At 38.5% G+C, this 25,240-nt stretch overlaps 1 protein-coding gene across 12 annotated transcripts in view; it reads right to left on the reverse strand.

Moving 5' to 3' along the window:
• The window catches only part of LOC108019041 (histone-lysine N-methyltransferase 2D), a 57,373-nt gene that overhangs the window by 19,904 nt on the left and 12,229 nt on the right, over positions 1-25,240 (reverse strand). For 3 of the 12 annotated variants that reach the window (XM_065868333.2, XM_065868337.2, XM_065868338.2), the window contains exons 2-7: positions 7,902-8,333; positions 7,587-7,754; positions 6,730-7,126; positions 6,343-6,672; positions 1,330-2,225; positions 792-955 (exon numbers count right to left, since the gene is read on the reverse strand). In XM_065868333.2, the coding sequence (XP_065724405.2) occupies positions 792-955; positions 1,330-2,225; positions 6,343-6,672; positions 6,730-7,126; positions 7,587-7,754; positions 7,902-8,030 (2,084 nt within the window). In that variant the 5' untranslated portion in view covers positions 8,031-8,333. Of the gene's footprint in view, positions 1-791; positions 956-1,329; positions 2,226-6,342; positions 7,127-7,586; positions 7,755-7,901; positions 8,334-25,240 lie in introns of all 12 variants that reach the window. The other 9 variants (XM_065868334.2, XM_070997767.1, XM_036819970.3 and 6 more) reach the window with 6 other exon arrangements.

Consider the following 25,240-nt stretch of genomic DNA (forward strand, 5'->3'; position numbering starts at 1 on the left):
CGGGAAGCAATAAATGTGGCCAACTTTTACCTAATTAAAAAAAGCCTCCCCTTCGAAATGAAATGATGAAAAAATACACGATGCCTTTTTTTGCGCTGAGTGCAACTGAGTCTGAAGCTCTCACAAGCTATTTGCAAGTGAATTATGAATGGAATAAAGCGCAAAACATTTGAAAAGCCATTTGCATTAAATCTGCAGCTTCCATCTCAAAAAACCAACCCATTGGGCCAAGGTCGCTCTGGGGCGCCAAAGACAATGCCAAGTTGTTGGCCCACAAGGAGGCGGCAAGAGGTCACATGTTGAGGGCACTAGGCGGTCGGGGTCACCTAATTAGGGTGGCCCTTCTTCGTCTCACTTCTTGTCTCTTCTCCCCACCTGCCGCCCATTGTTGCAAAGTTTTTAATTATCATTTTTTCTTGTTTATGACTGGACGCCTTCTGCGAGGACTTCTGCCCCAAGCAGCCACTGCTGCCACTTTATCATCATCTTAATCTTCTTTAGAAATGGAAAAAAATGTTGAATATATTTTTGGAGAAGAGGAAACGTGGCATAAGCTTTTTAAAATGGTTTCGTCTTCTTCTTTAATAATAAGTTTGTGCAGAGACAGGGAGTTTAAAATTGCCATAACGCATTACAATACTAAATATTAAAGTTTCTTAAACTTGGGTAATGAAGTTTCTCTTTAAGCGTTAAGTCTTCTTAAAAAATATACCAGTGAGGTCATTAAAATCGGATTTTAAAAACGTTCCCTATAAATTCTATGATAAATACAGGTACCAGATAAATTTTACCTGGCGCTGCTGCTCTGCGAAATCCGCTGAAAATCGTTGGGGTCAATCGGAGCCCCGCCAATACTATTCCTGGTATACGTATAATCCGAGTGCAATAAGTTTCCAGCTATCGATGAGGCGCGACGTCTGTTCAAAATCGGGGACTTCTGGGCCCGAAGACTCTGCTATGAATTGTGATATGATCAAAAATAAAGAGAGAAATTGAAAGTTGTTAGCGGTGTCGCTGAAAAAAAACTTTGCGTTACAGGAGTGCAATTATTTAATGTAATATAATTATTTAATGGTCTAATTAATTGGTGTGAAGGTGTTTGTTTGAGTTTGTGCTGTAAATATAAGACCGCAAACCAAATACAATTGCCAATTAAAATGACAAATTTGCGCAAACAGCAACCACATTTTGGTTTTAAAAAAAAACAATTTAATAATGTCAAGTTTTTCTATTGATGTTCATTTGTTTTATTATAATAAAACAAAAGTAATCCCTTAATCCCATTGTGTGAGTGTTGTATAGGGTATATACAATATAGGTGATACTTACACGACTGCCAGTTGGATTCTGGGCCGCGTTGACAAAATCATTAAATGTGGTGAGTGGTGGATCCATTTGAGGAGCAGGTTCCTCGTCCAACTCCCACTCTGTATCGTAATCCAATTCGGTATCATCGGCGTAATGCTGATGTTGCTGATGTTGCTCGAACTGCAACTGCTGCTGCATCGGCTGATGTTGCTGCATCGGCTGATGTTGCTGCATCGGCTGGTGCTGCTGCATCATCTGATGCTGATGCGGATGCTGTTGCTCCATGGATAGGTTATAGCCGTATGCCGATGCCGAAGTGCTGGGGCCTTGATTATAATAGCCGCTCTGCTGTTGCACCCTCTGCAGCGCCGCCTCCCGGGTGTGGAACGCCCCCAAGCCACTGTGTGTGGGCGGTGTGGGAAGCAGGCGGTGCACAACATGGCCGCCAGATGGCGGTGGCGGTGCTAGTTGACCCTGCATCATCGGTTGCTGGTGGCCCACCTGTTGGTGTGGGTGTGGTTGTGGGTGTTGCGGATAGGTAACCATCTGGTGTTGTTGCTGATGGATTATCTGCTGATGCGGATGTTGCTGCTGGTGGTTCAGCTGCGGATGTTGTTGGTGTGTAACCACTTGATGCTGCAGCTGAGCAACCCCTAACCCTCCTTGATGCTGCAGCTGAATAACCCCTCCTTGATGCTGCTGGTGTCCAATCCCCTGATGTTGCTGATGAACTATCTGTTGATATTCCACCGGATTTACCTGTTGCAACATCACCATCTGTTGCTGCTGCTGGTGGGGCTGCTGTGGCTGCTTGAGGATCGGCTTGAGGACATTATAAGCCAGCTGGTGGGGAGCCGGCGATGGCACCTGATTCTGGGTGCTGCTGCTCAGGCTTTCACTCTCGTCGCAGCTGGCGTCTGGGCACCCGGACCGGAACCACCGGCAACAATCAGGATAACATAAAAGTAGGGGGGAAATCACTTTACAATAAAAGCGGAATCCTTTTTTAATTACAGAGAAATATAATAGGCTACCTGTAAAAGCATAACCCAATAAGGTATTCAACTTAATCTGATACAGGGAATGTACCTTTACAATAAAAGCGGAATCTTTTTTTTTTTTGATTACAAAGACAGATAGTAAAGCTACCTGTGAAAACTTAACAAACATTATAGGAATTTTCTGATGAGGGCGGCATAACTTTGCAATAACAAAGGAAACGTTATGTATTATAATGCCACCTGTAAAACCATAACCCAAAAGTGTATAGAAGTTTTCCTTTCAAAAGGAAAAATCGCTTTACAAGAAAAACGAAATCGTTTTTTAAATTACAAAAGCATTTTCTAATTTTACCTGTAAAAACGTAACCCAAAATAGAACATGACCTTTTCTGATTGAAGCAAAATCAACTACACAGAAAAAATGAGGATCAATTCGATATTGTAAATATATTAAGTATCATATTTCTCTCTTTGACAGTTCTTTCAAATCGGAAAAGAGAGGAAGAAGCGGGATAGCGCCTAAATTGTTCTGGATAAGAGCGAGAAAGCAATATTTAAAACTCGCAAAAAAAGAAAAAGAGACAAAAAGACAAGTTGGCTAAATATAAAAGTAATACGCCCCTTATATGCATAGATAAAATTGATAGTGTATTTCCTGAAAATGATCCTATCAAATTTCTTCTCTGTGTACAAATGAAGTACTTTTGCCAGGTAAATGAAAGAATGCCACAGTTTGATTAAAAAGGTGGTCAGAATGTTGGATAATTGAGTTCTGGCCTGGCCAGTTGACAGAAAGTAACCGCAACCATGTGGGCCAAACTACGAAGTAGGGATTGTTCGATATTCTCGACTCCTCCTAGAAAACTAGGGGGGTTCACCTGTGCCCGGATGTCTATATATAGCCCAGCCTCTGTCTTCCTCGAAGTATGTGTCTTTCCCACGAGTTATGTTTCCCAAGTTGAAGTCAAATATGAAAATGTTTTGCCAGAGCCCAAAAAACAAACTTTTTCCAAGACATTTTCCACCGACTTAGTATATATACATACATATATTTATGTGTGCGTTTGCGTTTGCTTTTCTGTTTACATGTTTATAGCCAAGCTTAAGTTTTCTTTGCTGCTTCCTTTTGTTGCCGAGAAAAAAGAAAAAAAAATTAATAAACTTTGGCTCTTTGTGCGTCGGTGGGCGCCATAAAAATTGTTGGTTAGACCCGAAGCATCGCTAAAAATATGGGCACACATGACAGGTTAACAGACTCGACCACACGGTTACCCAGTTAAATATTAATTTGCTTTGGGCCGAGATCCTGTCACTCAAAAGTTACGATTTGAAGTGAAGTAAAGCTAGACTTTTTGCCAAAACAACTTGACATCCCCATGGCAAATCCCTGGGGATTAATGCAAAAAAGCGTCAAAGCAATACAGAAAACGTAATTAACCTTGAATGAAATCAAAGTGGCGATGAAAATATACGATAAAAATGGGCAATAAAACTACTAAAGTCTACAATTTAGTCTCCAAAACGTTTGTATAATTCATTAGAACGTTATAAAATGCACAATTTCCTCACTAATCTACATCTCATTATTTTAAAATTTTCTCTGAGGAATATACCCCCAAAAGTTCTGCCCATGTCCAATGGGTGGCCATAAAAATTGTTTTCAACATATTTATGATTAAATTTCATGGCTCCGAGTTTGTCTAGCAAACTTTCTGGGTGCTTTCTCTTAATTAGCATGTGGCACATTCTTCGTCGACAGAGCTTAAGAATTTTATTATGCTGGCGCCATTTAAATTTGGCCAAGCGAAGCGGGGAGAAGTCTATTAAATGGGGATTTATAAGATAGTATCTACATATATATTGTCTGCACTTGTGCAGTTCAATCATTCGATTAATGAGCATGACATTCGGGGGCATTTGTCACTTGTTTTTGTTCATTCGGGGGTATGATTTTAACCAGTAATTTAGTTGATCCCACCGATTAATCATAAGGTTCGCGGCTCTTTTCGGTTCAAACATTTTTCAGCCGCATTCAGTCGAATTAATCACCATGAAGGACCCATCCATTATAGCAATGAGTCGCCCGGCTCCCTTTATCGATCGGCTCGATTCAACAGTTTGCCAAATGCAATTAAGTGGACAACGGCAGAAAGAATCTTTAAGTTAAACATCCTTTCACCTGACGGTTGGTCGTGCAAATGGCCGAGGACCCATCCGCAAAAGAGACGATTATCCATGTAAACCGCCAATGTCACCCGTCTTCTCTTGCCCATCAGCTCAACAAAAAAATGAGGAAAATGGAAAAGGATTCAGGACGAGCAGCGGGTAAATGTCAGACCTTTTTCGCTTTATACTCTTCATTTGCCACTTTTTAAGTTGATGTTTAATTTTCGTTTTGGGCTCCCTTCCGGCTCGTGTTTGTTGGCTCTGTGGTGCGGCCTTGACTCATCCGTTTTATTTTTTAAAGCTTTTTTTTTTTGCTCAATATCCTTAGTTCTTTAATACTCGTGTCGCACACGCAAAAAGACATTGTCAGAGTTTTTTCTAATAACATTTTCGGCCTAAATTAAATCACTTTTTATAGTAAAGTAGCGAAAGCTAATGCTCTAAGCTGATTCCCAAACGAATTAGGTTGAAAATCTGTCTAAGAGGAAGGACCAACGTTTGCTTAACATTATTCCCTGTCATTACCTGCGGCTAACATCAATGAAAATGGTTTGCTTTAATAACACTTGCTTACTCGAAACTTCTTTCTTTTTATAAAAAATTGTATGGCTTAGTTTTAATTGCGGATGTGAAATTCTTTGGAACTGAAGTTTCCCTTCTCCTTTTGCAATTCATGGCAATTATTTTTAAAATAATAACTAATAATTAAAAGCCAACGTTTGACAACTAGTGTAATGGCTGTTCGGTGCTGAGGGCTTCGCACGGACTTTAAGGACTTGGCTCCACAGGACTTGTCCCTCGACTTGTTGTCAGGTGCCACAAAACAGCCGCAATTGCATCAATGTGGCAGCCACAACGGGGACAGAGCTAAGGGATCTGTTTTACGGCCTCGTTAGCCGAAGTCTGAAGTCCGAAGTCCGGAGTCCGGAGTCTGGAGTCTGGAGTCTGACGCCCTGGGGTACGGGTACGGAGTATACTCCATGTCATTGTCGCCGTAAAGTGTCACTTTGTGCCCAGAAAACAAGTCCAGGGCGGTGGTCTTAATTAAGCTGCCAGGCGATGGCCGTGCAGCATGCAAACGGGCATCAGCTCGTTCCGCAATTGGGGCCACCGCCCATGGCACGCACTTCCGGCTTCCGCACTTCGTGGCAGCTCGGGTGCGGGTCCACCGCCATGAAGAAATAGCATGGAGAAAGCCCTACTTGGTAATCCCCATTCGCTGCCCCCTTAACTGGTGACTAATTCCCTAATCAAGCGCCAGCCCCTACAGCGACTGCATTTCCGTTGCGACAAGCCAGATGGCCGAGATTTCCTTTTTTTCCCGCTGTGAAAATAAGTCCCCATTGCGTGCGCTTTTGATTGCGCTTTACAACACTGTCAAGAGATAAGGCGCACCGCAGTGCGGGGTACTTAATCAAGGAAAAACTACGGCAATCTAAAGTACTTTTGCTAGAAGTTTATTTTTAAATCCTGGTTGGCCATAATCAAGCTTAGTAATGCTTAAACGTTTTTCTGCTTTCGCTTGAAAATAACATCCTAAACCATTTCTCAACACTAAGTTACACTTGATAAATATTAACCAAGCCAGGGTTACTTAGGGTAAAATCAGTTCTTTACACAAACCTACTGGACAGAAGAAATTCGCGGTAAAAACTATATATTAATTTAGCAATGGCATGGGATTTATAGATATGGAATATTTTAAAATTAATGCTGAAAACTAACCCAAACTGTACCTACTATTGGCCTAAAACTGTGAATTAAAATATTTTTACTTATTGTTGAAACTAAATAATACTACGTTTCAAAAAATTATTAAAGGGCAATCTGTTTATAAAGTAACGTAATATGCCTTGTAGAAGCTCACCGAAATCAAAGGCCCTTTCGAGGATGACCGATCCGCGTTTCTCCTGCCGCTCCTGACGCTCCTGCAGATCCTTGTTCTTTGAGGCCGCCAACTCGGCGGAAGTCAGGGTGCTCGACCTATCTAAGTTCTTTCCCTTGGGTGTGGCCGGTAGCAAGTAGCCTCCGCCATATCCCTTCATATAGTTTGCCCCACCGTTGTCCTCGCCATCGGGTCCGGGACGTGGAGATTTGCCATTGCCGCAAACGCACTCGCAACAGGCCACAGTTACTTGTTTCGGTCCAGAAGACAACTTCTGACCCTTAAGCTGCTGCTGAAGATGCTGGAGACCATCTGTAGAAGGATCATGGTGGAAGAAACCCAACTTCATGTTACAGCACAGGAATTTACCGTCGACTCCGAGAAAGAGGGCGCATCCGCGCTGCCCAGTCGAACTGGATGACTTCAGAGAGGACTTGAGGTTCGATTTGGAGGGCGAGGCATAGATATTTGAGCTGCTACCTCCTGATCCCCTTCCTCCAACATCACCAACAGTCATGCCGGGTGGCAGGGTCAAGTCCACGACACTGCCGCTGCTGCTCGAACTGACATTTGGGGCCAGGGTTACGGGTCCCAGGCCCAAAGCATTTAGCCCATTGCTGCTCAGGTTCAGCGATCCTCGCGAGCGATTCCTGCGCAGCGAGTTGACTCGGTTGGCGTTGCTGTTGGTAAAACTTACATTTCGGTTGGCATAGAGGTCAATGCTGCTGCCACTGCCACTGCGACCCCGCGGCTGAAAGACTCGCTGCTGCAAAAGTAAATATAAAACAAAGATATGCAAAATATTTGTAATTAAAATATATATTAATTACAAAAAAATATATTTTAATATAAAAAAAAAATATAAAAAATCGTATACAAACACAAAAACAGTTAAACTTCCGTAAGTCGGTCAAGTAATCTTTGCCAAATCTATAATCAAATGTATTTTATATATTATACTATATATAAAGGTATCCTTTTTATAGCTTTTATATATTTTTTTATATTTTATAGCACTAGTCACCAGCAGAAGCATTGCCTGAGACATTTTCTCCGCCGGAGCTCTGCCGACACTTGCATTGTACGCTTTGCTTCTGCTGGCGACCACTGTTTTGTATGTAGTATCAAAACCAAGTCCTTATGTTTAATATTTTGCCATGCGAATGTTTTAGATACTAATCGCTGTTCCATATGGTATATGATGATATGATATAACAATACCCCACCTGTTGGACATTCTGCTGCTGTTGTTGCTGCTGGTTCTGGATCTGCTGCTGATGCTGCTGATACTGCCGTTCGGCACGACCCCTTCGGTCGCCGCCACTGTGACTCCGCATGCTGCCGCCGAACCTCTGCCGCTGGGGCTGTACGGGACTATTTTGGCGCGGGATCACCTGGAAAAATACATGGGAAAGTTACAAAAAAAAAATGAAGGGGGAAACACATGTTTAGAATTTGTAGGGTTGGTCACGTTTTCTTTGGGAACATGCGCGCAGGGCGAAGGTCATCCAAGCGGGGAGGGGAGAGGGTCTAAGGGCTACCTTATCCTCCAGCAGATTGGCAAACAGCCCCACATGATCCTCGTCTTCGTTCATCATTGCGAAGAAGTTCTTAAACGTGTCTGGAAAAGAGGCCGGAAACTGGCCACGAGCCTCCAATTTGGTATCCATGGCTGCTCTACCACTTTTCTCCTTCACAATTCTTCAATATTCTTTTCTCTCTCACTCAATTTCACTTTCTTTTTTTTTCTTTTTTAAGAATAAACATTTATTTTTTGTTTTTGGTCCGTCGTCGTCGCAATTACCAAGTAACATGCAAGAAGAGAACAGGCATCAAGGTTAGAGTGGGACAGCGAAAGCGATAGAGATACCAAAATAAGCGGGGGCGGAAATAATAAAATTATACAACATACATTAAATGGAAATTAAATATCTCATTTAGTCATCTCATCCTGTGCGCCATCCTCTGTAGATCTGTGAAATAGGCATTACCAATAATCATTTCTGAATTAAATTTGCATCGCCTGATATTTCAGCACATAGTGAAAATCCCTCAAGAGTGAAATTTGAATCTATATAAAGCCCCCCTCCCATTGAGAATCAACAGTATTACAAATTTTTCTTATTTAAATGTAAATATATATTGTGAATAATGTTTAATCTTCAAAGCTTTGCGACCCACCATATTACCCAGAAATAAATAAAATCCGTTTTAGTTGACAGAAATCCGGTGCCTTTTGTGAAAACATTCATTCAGCAATCGCATCCATACCTTTCACGAGTATAGGGTCTCTGTGATTAAGATTAAGGCCAATACCCAAGTTTTCTCAGTTGTTGAACTTTAATTGAAAGCGAACTTCTTTCAAGCGCAACTCAAGGGTAAGTGAGTGGGTGGAAAATGCGGTGGGTTGGGGCGTTCCGTCAAAATACTTAGCATACTTTTCGGCACCCCTTCGCACCATCCCCGTTTTCCAACTCCCATTCAAGTTCTCCTTCATCTTGGGCTTTTCCTCCTCAATCCTCTTCACACACTTTTTCCAAGCGGCTAAATTTGAAAAGTTATCAGACCGCCGCGCCTCGCAAAACTGATGTTGAAGTTGTTGACGTTTGAGGTGTCACTCCAATATATGTATTATATGTATTATACACCCCGGAAGACATATATATATACCCCCATCTCGAGTTGTAAACGCAAAAACATGGGACAAAAAGTTATTTTAATGGCGGCTTTTTTTCCAGACTGGACACCAAACAACTTATTCAACTTTTATGCACTGCAAATGGACTAAACCCACCGCCTCTTCTGTTTAACAAAAAAAAATCCCCCCTTGGGCATGTAAATGAGGTGCAGATGTGAGGTCCAATAAAAAAATGGAAGCAAAAAACATTTTCTCTTCGCAACTTTAGCGAAATTCGTTTGCCATACTTCAATGCGTTTCCGATTTAAGGATTTTCTAACTGAAATTTAATATGGTTACTAGTTTTGGGTAGGATAGCATTAAATTTTAAATACGAATATTTATTGAAACTAATAAATAAATAAACAAAAATTTCAAATAACAAAGATGGAAAAGTAAGCTGAAATCACAAAATGGAAAATATTTTATAAGCCAAAAATTAAATAATATAGAAAATAAAGCTGAAATCACAAAATGGCAAAAATGTTATGAGCCAAAAATAAAATAATTAAATGTCAAAGGCAGCAATTTAAGCCTCAATAATGTTGATAATATGGCAAACGGATATATAAAATACCAGTCAAATAATTTGAGTGCATAGAGTGCACTTCCACAGCGGCTGAATCAACAAGTTGCCTCAGTTTTCTGGGCGTGACCATTATCCTTTGTTGGCAGTATGGGCGTGCCAAGTGCAGTCTAGACTCTAGACTATGATGCCAAGCCCAAGATTCCTTTCCGCGAAGAGGTCATCGGTCGCAAACCGCAATTAATTGCAACGCAACAAATTGTAAGTCACTCGAAAGGAATTACACTTAACAAAATTGCATTATCGAAAAGAGGAATATCTTAACATTTCTTAACACAAAAATTAGCATTTCATATGAATTGAAATTAATTTTTGTGAAAAATATTCCTTGAACAGAGGGATTCTCTCATGAATTCAATTTAGTTATTTGAAAACAAACATTTTTTGTTAAAGTGTATTTTATGGTAATCTTACTAAAGTATTTCGAGTGTTCGGGGGAAAAGCATCAGCTTTCCTAATGAGGGGATTTCCTAACCTAATCCGCTTTAGAAAAGCGTTTGATCTAACCGCTGCAGGGGCATAATATAACGAATAACCATAATGCCCTCTAATTTTCCACTGCAGCCCGAATTCGCAGCCAATTTGCAGTGGTAAAAGTTTAAGCCGACGGAGGGTCAGATGCCACCGAAAAAAGAAAACCCCTTCGGCAATTTGCGAGGCGTTGGTGGAAGCCAAGAAACCCCCACGTTTTTTTTTTTGTATTATTATTTTTCGCCCCCTTGAACATTGTGGGCTGTGAAACAACGAGAAAAAAGTTAGCCTCTTTCGTCGAGTTCCCAGCTCAACCATGTCAAGTGGGAACCTGGCCCGGACGCCCGCGTCGGGCTTATTAAAAAGTTGCGGACACAGTGAATTGCTCTTGGGGGAGTGTAGGTGGGTGCAGAGAAAAAAAATCTAGATTTAGTCCAATTGAATATAGAAAGGTAAGGAAAAATGTCACTTTTCTTCAGAGACTTCTATTGTATCCATACACACAAAACAAATTTTAGATAAATGTGACCAATATAATAGTACAATGGTCCCAACCCATCGAATTGTCAATATGACAAACAAAGTAGTTACTCTTCCTACACCAAAATACACACAACTAACCTTTTATGGTAGTTCTACTATTAAATAGTAACCAAATCAATAGTATAACAAACGTTTAACGTTACTGTTTTTTTGGTAAATGTTACCCTTAATATTTTTTTGAGTGCCTATATATTAAACAGTCACTTATGAACTAAGAACTAACTCAATAAAATATTTACTATAGGTAAATACTATATTATTATAGGTAAATTGATTTACTAAGGCATTGCCATTTCACCTATTTTTCTGTCCCTGTAGAAAATACTGCGATGGGGATACAGTCTGGGGGGGTTTTTCAAATGCGTTTAGTGTCCTCTAATGCTTGTGTGGAAACGAGGACAGCGTTTGAAAAAATACACATGAGCCTACCTTAAACGCATGCCGTACCGCCTTCATGTCCTCGAATCCTAGGGCCCCATATATCCCTGCAGCCTTTTTAATTAGCAAACCAAATGTAAATTCGCCACAAACGACGGAGAAGATTTAAGAGAAGGCTTGGCAGCAACATATTATGGTCTGTCTTATGGTTTATTCAGTCATTCATATATTAAATGAACATGGAGTTGAGGGCACAAGGACACCCATATATGGCCACAAGAGTTTATTGAGCCAAAAAGGCAACTTGGCCCCAATTTCAGTCGCATATTGCAGTGTTCTCACTCACCCACCTAACTTTCTGTTTGTGCATACAGTTGCGGTTGAAATATTAGTGGCACATGGCATAGAAATATTCAGCAAAAAAGTTTTTGCAATTTTGTAGAATGTTATATATTTAATTAGCAAAGCCAAAAACCATAACCGCAACAAAAGCTACTGGAGATTGTAATGAAATACACGTGTTTCCAATTAGAAAAAATTAGAAATGCAATAGGTGCGGAAAATATATTTCAATTTTGCCTCTTGCGTTGATAAAGAATATATTTCTGGTATATTAAAAATGAAATTTATTGAAAGCAGTCATTTTGATAGATATATATACTTAAACAGGGTACCATTCAATAAAAATAAATACAAATAAAGATACTATGAGGTTTTAAAAGGAGTTACTGGTTTACAAGTTAACAGAATATTTTGCTTAGGAGAACTGAATTAATAGAGATTTATATTAAATGTAAGCTTCAGCATTGTATCAAATAAGTAGTAAACACTTCGAAAACTTGGGTGGTATTGTATTAACCTTAGTTGTATGCATATGTGTATGAATTTATTGCTTGCCCAAATAGGTATGCTACAAAACGCCAAATGAGCCACAGCCTGCGGCCAAAGAGAGGGTAGTATAAGGGGCTAAAAAGACGCCAAAAAGGGGCTCAAAAGGGGGTCGAAAAGGGGCTGAAGGAAAGGGGGACGAAACCAGCGTGAGATGTGAACGAATTGAGGGCTCCTAGAGCAAGGGCAGTCATAAGAAACGTGGGCAAAGGTAGGGCCCAGATATTGCATATGCCCCTTTTTGGAGGTTAAGGAGCAGTCACATTCAGGGCCAAAACAAGATGATTGTGGGTCTTTCTGGTAAGTGAATGCCTCTGTATAATAATATTGCAAACACAGCATTCTATTGCTTAGACATTTCAAGAAACTGAAAAATATTATTCGCTTGCATTTGCCCCAATTAAATATGTAAAAATAATTTTAAAGTCGTGATAAAAATAGAAATGATAAGCTGAATTGCCCACTAGCAGGTATTTTGCCCTGATTTAAAACCTCGTGAACAAATCAATAAATATTTAACAGAAACAATCGTTGGGCAGTGTCCACAATGTAAGTTTATAAAAAATTCCGCCCTTTCACAATACAATTTTTTCACTGATTCCAATGAAAGCCAATAGTAAAAAGAAAAGTGGAAGGGCAAAAGCCAACAGTTCATTGACACACTCAACTGCAGTTCTTTAAATATACATTTCCCTAAATAATTTCACGGTTTGTCAATCAATTTCAGTGGCAAATAAACAACCTGTCTCCGTTTTTTCCCTCTGACTTTCAACCATTTCGCAGCACTTGAATATTGCGAGTGTGTGTGCACAACACTAGAGGTCTGTCAACTTTTTTTTTAAACACCTACACTGTTAAAATTTCACTGTTAAGACATAATAAAATTTTAACTTAAATAAAAGATTAGCTTAAAAAACAATATAATATTAAAATGAGCAAGTTCCTTAGGCATAATAGGTATCTTTTTTGTTAGTAAGCTTTAAGTTTTTTCCTAACATTAAAAGAAAAAACTTTTTCAGTGTTGCATAACTAACAATTTTTCTGAAACTGTTCCGCATGGACCACTTGACTTTCGGCCGTTCCCCAACCTTTATTTATTTCTCAATTTCGGAATCGAAACTTTTCCGCTGATTGTTTGTATAGGTCGCGCCAGTATGCGAATTCCTTGAAGCAACGTTTCCATCTTGGCCTGATAATTTATACCAAATACTGACCCAAAATCGAGAGGTCGCCAAAGAATGTCTTCAAGTGGATGAAACAAAAAAAAAAAAAAGAGAATAAAAAAAAAACAAGAAAAGGGCAGCTGAAAGTGGAGTGGCTTGGACTTTGGACGTTGCGCTGGGCAACAAACTTACACAAAGCATAAAACTGGCCAAAAGGAACCAGAAATAAATAAAAAGGCGCATGAAATTGGATTTGCACAACTACAACACATGACGAGAAAGTAGACAAAGTGGGTGAAAGTCCAAGGAAAGTGTGGGGCGAAAGTGTGAGGAAAATGAATGGGCTCCATCGGAATGAATGAATGAAATGAATGAATGGGGCCCAAGGAGCGGACAGCAGGGGGCTGAACCTTATAAATGTTTAAGCAAAGCCCCAGCCCTTGCCTTTTCGCATCCCTCGTCTAAAAAGAAAAACAGGAAAAAAATTATGGAGAAGAAAAGAATAACAGAGAAAGGGACAACCAGCTATATGCGCAATTTTTCCCAGGAAATTGTAATACACAAGGAAAAACTAATGAAAGTGATATGAATTACACTAGTTTACTGAAATACATTTATTTTTCCAGTTCTGAACAAGCTGGTGTCATTAAAAAGCAATGTTTTTTTTGATGTTCTTGTATTACATAGCTTATATCTCCGAGGGCATTTGACTTATTTTTATAATAGGACCTTAATTATTACATTTATTTGCCATAAAAGTCACCAACATTTCCAAATTATAGGCTTCTCTTTGTAAAAACTAATCTTACTTTAAGCTTTGATACTATACCAAAAATTTTATAAATTCTTTGAGAATCGAAACAGGTATGTTTGGTTAAGGTATTTAATTTCATTACATTGAATTTTTGACCAGAAAATAGAATGCCATTATGCTGCCGGCAAACTTGCCATATTTTTGAACATGTTACATTGTTGAAATGTGCATGTTTTGATATGCCTGCGGGGAATTTATTTTCAGCGGAATCCAATTTTGATGGGAACACAAAATAATACTTCAGCTTTTCGGCTGTAGCCTATTGTTATCTGGCCTGGTATATGAAATCAAAAATAGACTCACAGAACAAAGGATACGTCTAAAATCCGGATATCATTGTTTCAATAGTGGCTTCATAGAAGTTAACATAAAACTGCAGCCTTACCTTGGGACCACTCTTGCATTATTATTTGAGGTTTTAAGATTTGTATTATGGGGCACTTGAAATGTATAGACAATAGACAATTTCTTAGAGTGCTGCCCCGCATGCTTGAGCTTTTCTATGAATTTGCTTCTTTTTTTTAACATTTGCTCGTCATACGGCTGGGCAAAAAAAGAGCTCGGGAACTAAGAAGTGGGAAGTGGATATTTATCCAGGGAGAAGGCCACTTGCGGCATGTTGATCTAGCTGTTAAGGCGTTTGTAATGACAGGGATAAAGTTTTATGACAACAGCCAACGGGCTGGGAAACTTTGGCTTTCACCTTCTACCGATTTCTCGGTTCTCGTGTTCAGGACTCTGGACTCAGGACCACCCCGTATCCTTAACCCACCCACATAATCCAGATCCAGATCCAGATGTTTAGTAGGTAGAAGCTGGCCTGCAGCCAACTGGGCAATCAACGAATCTTTTATACAAAAACCATTCGAGATGCGAGTCAAAGCAAATGCAGAAGTTAACTTTTGGTACCCAGAAATCGAGATGAGTAAATAAATAGCCTGTGAATGCTTTCAATGCCAAGTGGGCGACCATAAAAAGTCATTTCAAGCAAATACACAGAGATCCAGGATATATTAAGTTGACCAAGTCCAATGGTATGAATATTGAACCTTTGTGAACATCAAAAAAATGTGTGCCTACATCAAAGGAGTTTTCAATAACTACGAATGTTTACAGACTTTTTTTAAACGAAAATTCCAGATAAATTTATTTTCCATTTTCAATGCATAAACATATTTCGTTTTATTTCTTTGCTTTTTAGAATTACAAATATTTATATTAAGCGAATGCAGTGAACCGTCTTTTATGGAAAAAGATTCCGGTCCCCTGATTTTCAGAGTATTTCATAATATTTCAAAATTTAGACATCAATTTACAGGGCTTTTATCCAGTAATAATTTCCAATAATTTATATTTCTATAACTACTTATGTTTACAGACGATTTTTTTTTAAACGAAAATTGCAGATAGATTTTTTTTCATTTGCGAAGTATAAACATATTTCGTTTTATTTCTCTTTTTTATAATAACAAATATGCATATTAAGCGAATGCAGTCAACCATCTTTAATGAAAAAAGATTCCGGTCCTCTGATTTTCAAAGTATTTAATAATATTTCAAACTTTAGACATAAATTCACAGGGCCTTTATCAAGGAAAAATGTCCATTCAATTTCGAGTTATTTATTGCTACTCACAACATTTGTTGCACTCGTTTGGGCCAAGCACCAATTATATTTTCCATTGTGAAATATTGCCAACAATGCTTTTACTGTTTAACAAAGAATCAAAAACAAGGGATCGCACCGAATTTGCCAGTATAGAATGCCATAAATCAAGTAAAGACCATTATAATGAGAGTTTCTAGAGTAGCAGGAGGGTACTGCCAAATGTCCGAGAAGAAATAAGTACATTGTTGACTGGCTAAAACATGCAAACGATGCCAAATGGACTGCAAATAAATTGGCAAATAAAATCATAATGCAATCGATGGCCCCGGAAGTAGCCACTTGCAATTGTATTTATTTATTGATGACTCCGTTTGACGGCTACATAATAGACTTGTCTAGTGACAGCGAAGGATTGTGCCGACGGCATCAAAATAGGGGTCTAAAATAAATATTTTCAGCCAGACTTTCCATTATCATGGGTCAAATATGCACTCTAACAACGGCACAGTTAAATTCTGAATAGTTTTTGTCTTCGAAGGGTCCTGTTATGGGAAATTTAGTTAGGAATTTCAGATATAAAATCAAAGTTGTGAAATCTAGAGGAAGATTTTGATATATCGAAAATATATATCCTATACCTGCATTTTAACAACGTCTCAGTTCTGTTTTGAATACTTTTTTGTCTTCACAGGACCTTGTTATAAGAAATTCAGATTCCGATTCCCGATTTAAAATCGGTGGAATGAAATCAGGAAAAGATTTTGATCTATCGAAAATATTAGGTACAGTTAGGATACTTCCTGATATTACGGTCACATATGCATTTTTACCATATCTCAGTTCAATTTGGAATAGTTTTTGTCTTCAAAGGACCTTGTTATGGAAAATTTAGCTTCTGAGTCTAGGTTTAAGCTCTAAAGAGTGAAATCTAGAGAAAGATTTTGATATATCGAGAGTGTTAGGTACAATTTAGGATACCTTTCATGATATCGATATCACGTATGACTTTTAACAAGGCTTAGTATAATATTGTATATTTTTTATGGCCCTGTTATGGGAAGTTTGGATTCTGGTTTCTGTAAAGAAACTTCTTCTTGTTGCCATCAAAACAATTTATAGAAAGATTTCGATATATCGAAAACATTAGGTACAATTTTGGATTGCAAGCAGAGCACAACTCGCTTAGACAAAGTAAATTCTAAAACATACATGAATTTTTGATTTGTTCTATCAACACTGTTCAACCATCAACGTTGAATCGATTCTACAACTTTGTTTTAAGTTTGGAATGTACGACTGCTGAGGCGTGCACTCTCTTACGAGTGAACCATCTTTGAATCACTTTCCACTCAGCCATCGAATTCCAATTAATCAGCCACTAATTGGTGCCCATTGCCACTATTAATTGATTCCACTACAGACACTTCGCATTGGATGGGGCGCATTAAGATGCCTCTGGATGTAATTGAACACATGGACGGGGTATAAAGAGTCAGTGGGGGATGATAGTTTCCAATGCAGCTTCAATGGCTTCGCAGGGGTTAATTGGTTGACAGAAGAACACTTTAATTCGCGGGCACAGTTCCCTACATTCACACTCCCCATGTCCCATCGAATACAAGTTTTTAAAACAAAATAAGTTTTAAAACCTACAATATAGTGTTAAGTAGCTAGAAAAAATAACAATAGTGTTGAGTAACTGGAAAAAATAAAATCAAAGAATGTGTAATGCAATGCTCAAGAGCACTTAAAATCCCTTTTACTGTGATGTAATCGACATTTTTGGACAAAGGTACAAATTAATTTTCCAAAAATAGCATCTTTCAATTACTTTTCATTTCTTTGATGTTTCAGCCACCTGTTGCGCGATTGTTTGTGCAAAAATCGCATCGCTTGGTGTAATTGCATTCAAGACAATACAATCGATATGAATGTCGAAGGTGAAGTGAAGTTAAACGGATAAAAAGAACAATAGAAAAATCGGAGTGAGAACAGAGCAATAGTGAAAACGGGGAACCCCGTGGCGAAAAATCACAGCGAACTGTCCGATTGGATCAGACTGCAATGAACACCATTTCCCGGGGGGACTCCACTCTTGTTTTTGCCCTACCATCTTAATGCATTTGAGACACGGTTGATTGACTACCAAGCACATTGAATAATCCAAAAGAGCGACGGCGAACACAAAAGCCAACCAAAGTGTTGATTGCAAAATTTATTTCGTGTTCCATGTAACCATGTGGGGGGGGTTCGGGCACGGGCCTGGACCTGGGCATTAGGGATACACCCCCTATGGTATCAACCCGCCGGGAAGGTGACAAGTGGGGTGTGTAATCAGTTGTCAGGCATCTGTCAGGCCATTGGCGCCCCAGCCAAAAGCCAAATGTTGGCAGCCGAGGGCTTCATCACTGTCAACCTGCTGGCCGGATCATTATCGCGACGTTCCCGCAGCCGATTTCTAAGTAAAAAGTTTATTTTTATATATTCACAACCTTCAAAGTTATACTTAGCAGTGTCCCAAAATTTTCGACGATCCAGTAAAGACAAAGGGGTAAAATGCATATCTCCTTAAAATCAGATTATATGCGAAAACGAGTCCTTAAAAATTTGATTCTTAGATAAAGGTCAATTTTCTTCTTTAAATTCTAAGTTAAATTTAAGCATAAGCAATTTTTATATGTAATATAACCATAGTTTGCTTAGATTACAATGTTATAAACAAGGTTTTGCCTACAAGAATGTAAAATGCATATCCCTTGAACAATTAACTTAAGATTGTATTTTATAAAAATTTTATTTTAAAGATCCAAAATAAATTGCAGTTAATAAGGCAAAAAAATGGAATTGTCCATTTGTAAAATTTATTGAAGGGTGATCAGTGATCCCAATATCAAATCATTCTCAAAAAACCCTATCCAGTCCAAAAGGATCATAGCAAATGGAGTTGGACTGTCTTCCTTTTTGAAGCAGCACTGAAGGATTTAATTTTTTAGTCAAGCAGCCAACGCTCATTTCGAAGGCTCAAAATATTTTTAATTAAAATTAATTTCACATAATAAAGTGCACTAGTGGAAGTGTCAACTGTGGGGGCTTTTTGGGTAGCGGAGTTCTGCAGATGGTAGGTGAAACATTTCAAGCGACTGTCATGCTGGCGTGCCACTTCATTTGTGCTATTTGCCACCCACATTCCCCGCCCACTTCCTGCGCCCACCGCCCACAACCGCCCCGAACCACCCTAAACCACCCCTATGGCATTTAAATACCAGCAACATCAGCCACGTTGCATTTTAGCTCCGACTCACAGGTTACTTTTATTGCACGCAACAATTCCATGCACATTTTCCCCAGGGAGCACTCAAAAAAAATGTATTTTTCATAAAAAAGGTTACTTATATTATTAAAAACAGAAAAATAGAGAAAATATATCTAAACCAATTTGTTTTAGAATTAATTTCCGTGGAATCCAGACTCCAAAAAGGAAATAGTGAATGTTTTAGTTTTGTCTGAGAGTTTAGAAAGACTTTTTTGAACTTGTTCTACCATATGGTAAAAGTTTTAAATATTTACTTTAGTGACAGTTTGTTAAGGCCGATTACTTTCTACTTAAAACTCATTTCGCCTTCGTGTAACTGATGAAAAAGGAATGATGCCAACAGCATGCCTGGACACTTTTTTTCGAGCGGGAAAACTGAGGGTTGGGAAATGGGAGCGGGGAAAGTCTCGCTCCTTGGTATCAACTTAGCCGCAATGCGCCTCCAGGTGCTCAGCATTGTGTCCTGGCATTGCGAGGACGGAGCCAAGGATGCGGCAGATGGCTGCCTTCCTGGTGCCGCTTTGATCCACCAAGTGCGTTGAGCCCGGGACACTGACACTGGGAGCAGCCAGCAGGACCAACGACATCAGCCGGAAATGGTTCATGCAAATGATCCACCCCTTGGGCCAACTGCGGCGCAACCAGGAATAAATATCAACAAAATTGTGACTCTTTAACTGTCAAAAACTGCAGGAGACTGCAGAAGCAAAATAGTAGCGTCTATGTGGAATGCATTTTCAAATCAATGTCACAGCGATGAGTTTAACGGAATCTTAAATATAAACTTATTACGAATGCTTTCTAAATGGAATTATTGGAATTCCAATAAACCAGTTACCTATTATACATAATAAAACAAGGAAGAACGCTATAGTCGAGTACCTCGACTATCAGATACCCGTTACTCAGCTATATGGAGATATGCAAGCAGCAAAGCGAGATTAAAATGCGCCACCTACCGGCGGTATACAGATTTAAGCGTTATGGGCGTTAGAGTGGGCGTGGCAAATTTTTTTTTGGATCAATCGATAGGTATCGACGAGACCAATACATTTCAGTTAAAATTTTTTATCTAGCATGAAAATTGTGGGCGTCACAGGTTTTCGCGGTTTGTGGGCGTTAAAGTGGACGTGGCAAACTTTTTTTTGGGTCAATCGATAGGTGTTGATGAGAACAATACATTTCAGTTAAAATTTTTATTCTAGCATCAAATCTGTAGGAGTCACAGTTTTGGGCGGTTTGTGGGCGTTAGAGTGGGCGTGGCACTGTGCCGAAACAAACTTGCGCTGCGTAAGAAGCTCAGGAATCTGCACGCCAAATCTCAATAGCCTAGCTCCCATAGTTTCCGAGATCTCAGCGTTCATCCGGACGGACAGACAGACGGATAGACGGACAGACGGACAGACGGACATGGCTAGATCGACTCGGCTAGTGATCCTGATCAAGAATATATATACTTTGTGGGGTCGGAAACGCTTCCTTCTGCCTGTTACATACTTTCCGACGAATCTAGTATACCCTTTTACTCTACGAGTAACGGGTATAATTATATGATATGACAAAATCTATTCATGTTTAACGGAATCTTAAATAAAAAACCTTTGGAATGGTTTATAAAAATAATTCTTCTCCAATACAAAAATTGGTATAATATCATAAAATCTATTAAAATATATTATTTATATTCCAACATTATAAACCTCTCTACATAAAAGTTAAGAAGTGTTTTTCTTAAAATCCACAATATATAAAATATAAGTCTACCTAAACCAAACCCCTATTAAACACAAAAAAACAATTAGATAAGGGATGAAATATGTATCGCAGAAACTAGACCATCCATTAGTCCACGTTTTGATTGGTTGCTTTCGGGACACAAACTGATTTTGTATTATTACTTTGCATGACAGACATTAACATTATTACACTGTTATTTTAGCTTGTTTTTCACTCGCCGCCGCTGTCCCTGTCAAAATATTGTATCATTAATCACCATTAAACTAGACCAATGCGACGCCTATCACGGTGGTATTTTCTTTTTTTGTTTGTTTGTCGAGTACTAGTACAGAGGCTTTAAATCGCAGGAGCCAAATATTGAAGGACTCAGTGGGTGTTGCGAATTATGATTTATTGCACATTGGTCATCGTTTCGGTCATCTGACAATCACCCACACTCCTTTTGTTAGCTTATCTTGCAAAAACATATTTCCGCACTTTACCGAAATGCAATGACATTTGGGATGTAATAGGCTGATTATTAGCAGGAACTTTAAGTCAAAACCGTTGGCCAGAAAATGGTTAATTTACAATATCGTATTGCAGAGCTGAAAATGTTATTGCCAATCGAGAGTGCATGCCCAGATAAGTGGGCTTGTAATTAGTCAATTTCAACATGCAAGCATGAAATAGTGAAAGGGAGCAACGGGAAACTTTCTCTGGGGAATTTCGAATTCGAGACAATAATTGAATTGACAATTAGCCTAAATTAATGCAAACCTCTCAGTTAAAGCAATACATTTAGTTCATACAGCACAACTGTACTCAATCAATGAAAACACCTTCATGTTTGTCAACACAACTGTACATTCCCAAATTAACTAAAGGTAGGACCACTTAAAAATACAATTTCTCAGCGCTTTTGTACATTTGGAAACTTACAAAAGACAGACACCTTTGGTTTTTCAAAAATATTAAATAGAATGCCGACTCAAAATGTCCAAATATATACAATTCTTGCAGTACTGTACTCTTTCTTCCAAAAACTTGACATTCCAAAGAACTTATCGATATCGATATCGCTGTCGGTTCAAGTACATGGCTAATACAAATTGTCTGCGCAATTGTACGTTTTAGAAATTTATAAAATACAGTTGACTGTGGTTTTTCCAAGTATTTAATAAGAATGTTGGCTGAAAATGTCAGAAACATAAACATTTCTAGCAGTACTGCACTTTTTCTTCCGAAAACTAAAACATGTTGACTGAAAATGTCAAAAACTTATACATTCCTGGCAGTTATGTACTTTTCCTTCCAAAAACTGTCATCACGAAACTTTACTAGCCTTAGATTTCTCAGTTAAAGCAATATATTTTGTTTACATACAGCACAACTGTACTTAATCAATGCAAGTACCTTCATGTTTCTTCGCACGACTGTACCTTCTCAAAATCACTTAAAGTAGGATCACTTAAAAATACAATTTCTTAGCACTATTGAACGCTTTGAAAAAAAAATTGACTGATTATGTCAGAAACATATAGATTTCTAGCAGTACTGTACTTTTTCTTCCAAAAACTGTCATCACGAAACTGTACTAGCCTCTCAAACACCTTAATGTTCCTTAGCACAACTGTACCTTCTCAAAATCACTAAGAACAGGGCCATTTAAAAATACAATTTCTCAGCACTATTGTACATTTTGGAAATTTACAAAATATAAATAGCAGGGCTTTTTCCAAAAATATGATTATTAATATTGACTGAAAGTGTGAAATTCAGTTAAAGCAATATTTTTTGTTTATACAGCACAACTGTACCTAATCAATGAAAATACCTTTATGTTTCTCAGCACAACTGTACATTCTCAATATCATTAAAATTAGGACCACTAAAAATACAATTTCTCAGCACTGTTTTTAAAAGTCGGATAACTGTGGTATTTCAAGATTGACTGAAAATGTCAGAATCGTTTTTCTTTCGTCCTGTCGTCACGAAATACCAACTTATCGAACCTATCGATATCGCTAGCGGTTCGAGCATGGGTCACTCACTCTACCAACCTTCGATTTCTTCATTTATTTTTGTTTCGGCTTTAAGCAATACCAGACAGCTGAGAGAGAGTAACTTTAATTATTGATTTTTATTCGGGTGCCAGGGCCGCAGGACGCGGGCGTCGGAAGACGTGGACAAGACGGTTAAGTATGTCGGCTGATGTATCTGGGTGCGTGCTGCCAGGCGACACATTTTTATTATAGTGCTGCTTTACCTTAATTACATTAAATCGATATTGCCCGTGTGTGTGAAGATGACAGGGGTTTGGGGAAGTGAAGCTGCAAATGGAGTCCCCAGTGAAGAGCTAAGCCGCAAGAGAAGACAATGTAAAAGTAGGAAAAATACAAGCAAAAACCAGTCCTCCATTGGGGTACTTTCTTTTTTTGTGCTCCCACACTCATATATAATTCAGATGACAGGCCACCAACCAAAATGCTCTTGTTGATTAGTTTAAACCCAACCAAATCCACCCATCAAAAACATCCTCTTTGGATGGCAGAAGTGTAAATACCGAATACTTGGTCAGCAGAATGTGAATGGGCCTCAATTAAAATTTGGTGAGACCTGCCAATTTAAAATGTGATGCCTGCCAATTGAAACTGAGAGGCGGATACGCGTAATCAGAACAAACAAAAGTCCGTTAATAATAGCCGGAATGTGGTGAAATTCACAAATGATTGAGATTTTAATGGAATTTCCGGTGGGCTCCTATCTGAAATTTATTTCCTTGACAGAACTGAGTGGGACACACATGTTTGGCTAATTAGGCTCCTATTGAGTTACATACGTTTTTAAAATTTTTATATACGCGTGCTGGTTTACAAGCGAATTGGTTTTCCACTGCCATTATATTTCATAATGAAATGTGAAATGTGCGCAACTGACACAATGACATTTCATAATTACTTTTTCTCCCAAGAATTGGCGAACTATGTATTAATTCTACATGTTTTTCCAACCACCTACGATTTTGCGCTTCATTAGAGGTTTTGATTTATTTTTTTTTTTTTGTTCGAACTTATTTTCCGCATCGCTGCAGTTTACTGTCAGAGAAAATTCATTTTCTTACTTGCACTTTTACCCACTCATTTCATTTATTTTCTGTCACATTCACATATCAATTTGCAGCAAAGACCCGCCAAAATGTCGTCGCTAATCTGAGTAACAGGTGTAAATTGTGGGAAAAATGGCATTTATCAACAGGATACGCAGATAATGGATATTCATGTTGACAACGCGGAAAGATTTAATTACTGGTAAACCAATCGCACTGACGGATGATTCTGCAATGGATTTCAGGTTTCTAATACGCAGTTACACAGCTATGAGCTGCAATCTTTGTTTATCTATAAGATAATTGACCAAATATTGGTAGAATACATTTAAAATGAATAGATGTTGGATTTTTTGTTAAGTTGTTATCTTTTAATACGATTGCCAGCCGCATTTGAATGGCAAAAACAAAGTTTTATTGAAACAGAAATTCAAATAAATAGAAATAGAATTCAATAGGCAGTGTGTGATTAAAAATCTAGCAAAATCGCACAGACTGTTGATATGACCCAAACCTCGTTGGATTCTATGAGTCATTCAGATATTTTCGGAACTTTTCTGCGTACGAATTTTGGTTGGCTTTTTTTATACAGGAGTCACGAGCGCGTAATTAGTCGAACTCTGTATTCATATTTGCCTGAAGCAAATATTGGCCTTACAGCCACTTTATCCCCCAGCTGGAAGCCACTTTACTCGGGGGTTAACCGAACACCCCTTCCGCGTTTTCAGCACTCCATTTTCCTCTCGAGTGGCGCGAGTTTTGTTTTGTTTCCGGCAACTAAAACCTGGAGTTCCAGTCGGAGAAGAGGTTACATGTGTCACCCACATCCCCGTGGCACCGAAAACCCGCCAAACCCTGCCCCTTCCATTGAGCACTCGAGTTTCTGGTTTAGATAAAATGCCAGCCTGGTTGCCAAAAGATAAGATATACACACTATACACAAACACTCGCTGTTCGAAACGCTACACTGCCTAAAATTCGTTAAAATGTAAATAATTAAATACACGTAACCTAAAAAGCTTTTCAGACTAATCTCTAATCTTTTTTGTAACACCCAGTTTTCTTTTAAGTTGCAGTACCTTTAAAGTAATTTTAAAATATTTTCAGCGTGATATTCAAAAGATAAGTTTAAGACCTTACCATTTTTAAGAGCAAATTTGTGAAACTGTGATGCAAGAATTTTTACAATTAAGTAAAATTTACGAAAGAATATTTATTCACTTCTCATGTTTGAATCAAGCACTTGAAGCACTTTCTATAAATTTTGTGTGTGCCAAAGGTGTTTGAAGATATTTGTATATCCCTTTATCCTATAGTGGTTATTTATGGCATTTTTGTTGTGCATTTTTAATTGTATTTTAATTAATCCAAATTCCTTTTGGATTTTGGATGTAAGAATCTTTGACTATTTCAAAGAGATTTTCTCATCCCTTTATCTTTATCATATCCCTTATCTTTAACTCTTCATATGTATAACATTTCAAGCTACTTAAATCACTGTGGATTTCTGAAGATATTTTATCTCTGACCCTATATTTCCAATAATTCACAATTACCAAAGATGTTTGAAGATATTTTTATATCCCTTTATCTTATAGTGGTAACTTTTGTTC

This window comes from Drosophila suzukii, chromosome X, assembly GCF_043229965.1.
Source record: "Drosophila suzukii chromosome X, CBGP_Dsuzu_IsoJpt1.0, whole genome shotgun sequence".
In the NCBI taxonomy this organism is placed as follows: Eukaryota; Metazoa; Arthropoda; class Insecta; order Diptera; family Drosophilidae; genus Drosophila; species Drosophila suzukii.